Source organism: Phoenix dactylifera, unplaced genomic scaffold (assembly GCF_009389715.1).
Source record: "Phoenix dactylifera cultivar Barhee BC4 unplaced genomic scaffold, palm_55x_up_171113_PBpolish2nd_filt_p 000541F, whole genome shotgun sequence".
NCBI lineage: Eukaryota > Viridiplantae > Streptophyta > Magnoliopsida > Arecales > Arecaceae > Phoenix > Phoenix dactylifera.
The window spans coordinates 56,499-60,672 of record NW_024067950.1 but is presented as its reverse complement, the minus strand read 5'-3'; the positions used below and the strand labels follow the sequence as shown (position 1 = coordinate 60,672).

The 4,174-nt window shown below is 35.7% G+C and overlaps 1 protein-coding gene across 2 annotated transcripts; it reads left to right on the top strand.

The window, feature by feature from the left end:
• Nucleotides 1-452: 452 nt before the first annotated feature.
• On the top strand, nt 453-3,547 carry LOC120106381 (zinc finger BED domain-containing protein RICESLEEPER 2-like). Of its 2 annotated transcripts, XR_005508546.1 has the most exons (5): nt 453-2,654; nt 2,746-2,995; nt 3,094-3,176; nt 3,287-3,420; nt 3,498-3,547. XR_005508546.1 is itself a non-coding variant. In XM_039119388.1 (4 exons), the coding sequence occupies exons 1-3, from the start codon at nt 930-932 to the stop codon at nt 3,165-3,167; spliced, it is 2,049 nt and encodes a 682-aa protein (XP_038975316.1). In that variant the 5' UTR covers nt 453-929; the 3' UTR covers nt 3,168-3,176; nt 3,287-3,540. The 2 variants fall into 2 exon arrangements, 1 of the variants encoding a protein (XP_038975316.1); XM_039119388.1 differs by having other exon boundaries at nt 3,287-3,540.
• Nucleotides 3,548-4,174: the final 627 nt, after the last annotated feature.

Below are 4,174 nucleotides of genomic sequence, written 5' to 3'. Positions count from 1 at the left end.
TCGGCGTCCCAAGGTATGTCCCTCCTCCAGTCCTCCGTATTTTTTTTAGCATAGGCCGGGAGATGGTTCCGGCGAAGGGGGCTTATCTTGTAACAGGGCAACGACGCTGGACTTGAGGGAGAGGGAGAGGGAGAGGTGGGGGTCGTCGGGGTCCTCGAGGATAGTCGGAAGATTTGGAGGAGGGGCGTGCCACACTTGGGGAGCATCATTTCGGCCTACTTGTTTTATTTTCTACCAATCTGTGAGATCTAACCTAGTTTGCACAATTTTTTTGAGATTTAATCATAGTTTTCAAGATTTTATATGCACGACATTCTCTCTGCTAAAGTCTTCCTTGATCTGGTTTTGAACAGTGCTGTGGTTTTTGTTTTTTTTTGCATAACTTGTGATATTCTGCAAGAGGTTTTGAACAGTGCTGTGGTCTTCCTCGATCTACTTTGTCTGCTTGGGTCTTGACTGGAGGATCCATATAGTAGGGATTTCTATAGTTGGCTTTGCATGCTGTAAATTATGAAAAAACATGGATGGTGGAGAATGAAATTCAATGAATACGCTATAAGCCTATGAAATAGGTTAATGTCCGTATGCCTGTATATTAATTAGCTCCTGTATATTAATTAGCTCACAATAAGTTTAGATTGTCCGTATGCCTGTATATTAATTAGCTCCTGCTAGTGTAACTGTGTAACAGTGTAAGTGTGTAACTATTCAATTGAAATCTGTACTCTCAAGTTGAAGTTTCTACTCTGAAGAAGGAATTTATTTATTTATATTTTTGGTGGCAAATTTTTGTCCTTATATAAATTTAAAATATTTGTTACTTATTCAGTTATTTGTCATAGATATACATCGTTATTAAGCCGTTAATTTTTTTGTTTTCATTGTATAAAGTTGCATTTTATGCTCATACATCTTTATTTAATGCTTGCATGCAAAATAGGTTAATGTCCGAGATGGATAGCAATGAAAACATGGCTGAAGTTTCAAGTGTACTTCGTTGTAGTGGTTCTCAAGTAATGGAGCCTTCTAATACAGATAGCTCTAAAACGAACAGAAAAAGGAGGTCGGAGATATGGAATCATTATTGTGAGGTAGAAAATCAAAAAGACAAGGCTAGATGCAATTATTGTCATTTTATTTTTTCAGCTGATCCTAAAAATGGGACAAGCCATCTTCACAAACATGCAAATATTTGTAAGGCAAAAAAATATAATGATAAGAAACAGAAAATATTAATAGGCACCGTGACTTCAAAAGATGGTGTTCCATTGAACGAGTTAGTTCCCTATTCATTTGATCAGGAAAGAAGTCGTGAGGACCTTGCAAAGATGGTAATTCTACAAGAGATGCCATTTACAACAGTTGAACATCCAGCATTTCAGACCTTTGTTAGGAACCTTAGACCAGAATTTCATATTGTTTCAAGGACAACATTGTCTTCTGATTGCTTTAAAATTTATGAAAAGGAAAAACGAAGACTTGAAGATTTGTTCAAGATGAACTGTGGAAGAATCAGCTTAACATCGGACATGTGGACATCAAATCAAACATTGGGATACATGTGTCTCACTGCACATTATATCACTAATGATTGGAAACTGAAAAAGCATATTATCAATTTTAAGTTGGTTCCTTCACCACATACAGGCTTAGTCATTAGTGATGCTATAGCTAACTGTATTTTATCTTGGAATATTGAGAAAAGGTTGGGTTCAATCACTCTTGATAATTTGTCAGCAAATACAGTTGTAGCAACAGAACTTCAAAAACAATTTAAAAAAGATTTACTTTTGGATGGTAAATTCTTTCATGTGCGTTGCTGTGCACATATTCTTAATTTGATTGTGAAGGATGGGTTGAAGGTAGCGGAGGGTGCTATTCATAGGATCCGCGAGGCTGTTAAATATATAAAATCATCTCAAGGAAGGTTGGAATTATTTATGGGAATTGTGAAACAATTCAAGATGAATGGTAAAAAACGGATATGCTTAGATGTACCTACTCGTTGGAATTCTACATATCTCATGTTAAATGATGCTATACAATTCAAGGATGTATTTATGCGACTTGTGGCCCGGGATCCTAATTTTGAAGGTGCGCCAACTGAGGAAGATTGGTCTCAAGGCATCATTATTTGTGACTTCTTAAAGGTTTTTCATCTTATAACTGAAGTTTTTTCACAAACAAAAAATCCAACTGCAAATTTGTATTTCTATGAGATTTGGAGAATAAATATGCTCTTGATTGAAGAATCTAGGAGTTCAAATGCAGTTGTGATGATGATGGCTTTAAAGATGCAAGAAAAGTTTGACAAGTATTGGAAGGAATGCTCTCACATTCTTGCTGTAGGGGTTGTCCTTGATCCAAGACATAAGATGAATCTTATTAGATATTGCTTTCAGACAATCCATGGTAATGATGATCGTGCTTCATTTGAGATCAACAAAGTGCATGATGTTCTTCAAACTTTGTATGATAATTATGCAATTTTATATGGCACAAATGTCTCTCTTAATCAAGTGGATGAGAGGGTGTCTACATCCCATGGTGGAAGAGATGAGAATCGTTTTATGCATGGCTATAAAGAATTCATCCATGGAGTACAAGTTACCCAACCATCTAAGTCAGAATTAGAGACTTATTTGGAAGAGAAGGTATTTTACGATCTCTAATTTGGATGCTTACATTAAAATATTAGTCAATAATACTAATAAAAATGACATGCCATTTAATTTTTTGGAGCAGATTCATCCATTAGAAGATCAAAATTTTGACATTCTACAGTATTGGAAATTCAATGAATCAAAATATCCAATATTGTCTAGGATGGTACGTGATATCTTGGCAATTCCCATTTCTACCGTTGCATCTGAGTCTGCCTTTAGCACTGCTGGCAGGGTTTTGGATGATTTTCGTAGTAGTCTATCTCCGAATACGGTTGAGGTATTGGTGTGCACACAGGATTGGCTTCGAGACAGCTTGCCTCATCTTGCAGGTTCAATTTCTATAACATTCATAAATTTTATCATGCATCAGTTGTACTAGTGCTTTAAAACTTTGAGATTTTTAATTTCATATTTTCTTCATTTGTAGATGATCCACCTTCTCATACAAAATACAAGATTGAAGATTACGAAACTGTTGTTGATATTAATATCGATGATTAACTTATGCTGGTAAGTAGTAGAGTTCATCTTCATTATTATGCTTACATTTGAATTCTCCGATTTGCATCATTTCATGTGACATGACCACCTACTTGCATCATTATATATGTTGCTATCAGATGTAGGTGCAAGCAAAGAGAAATTTATGATTCCATGTGTTCAAGTTAGAAGGATGTATACATTGCATGACAAACCTGTTTACATAACCAGCAAAGACAGCATAACTTCAAAGCTCCTGCACAAACATAAAAGTGTACTCATTGATGCTTAAACTTTATAATTTTATAGTATAATGATCGTAAACTGATGTTGCTTCTTTGCTTTATGCAGGATGGTGGTAATCTATCTTAACTAATGGGACAAGTCATCTTCACTGAACAATATGTTGATGTTGATGTTGATGTTGATGTTAATTGCATGATGTTGATGTTGTGATGCATCCTTTTGGATTGTCATATGGGGTAGAATTTTGCTGTGATGTAGTAAATTGTAATGTTGTGATCCTAAAACTGTGACCCAGGTTGTAATGTTGTTGTTTGGATTGTCCTTTGTCATATGGGGTTGAATTTTACTTTGAAAAATCCTGTGATGCTAATACTGTAACCAGCTTTGATTATAAACTTACATCTTAGTGCATAGGTGGTGGAATTGAAGTGTCTATTGGCCTTTGTCCTGTATGTCTCATGTTTACTAGTGGATATCAATAATTGGAATGGTTTGAGAAAGAAGTTGTTATAATTCTTTAGGTGTTTGACTCCTCCTGACAAGTGTGTTTTTTGTTTCTTCTTTTCTTGATGCAGACGAAGTGAACCAAGAAGGCTGGAATTGTTGGCAAATATGGTAACCAAATTCTTCATAGCTGTTTTCCTTTGCTTGTCTATTTCTACCATTGCAGTAGCTGTTGCCTATTTTCTCCGATTCATTGTCATGTCTTGGGATCCAGGTACCAGATATGGTGCTAGTTTGCGAAAGCAAATCAAGAAAATGGAAGTCTCCCAGCATGCCAA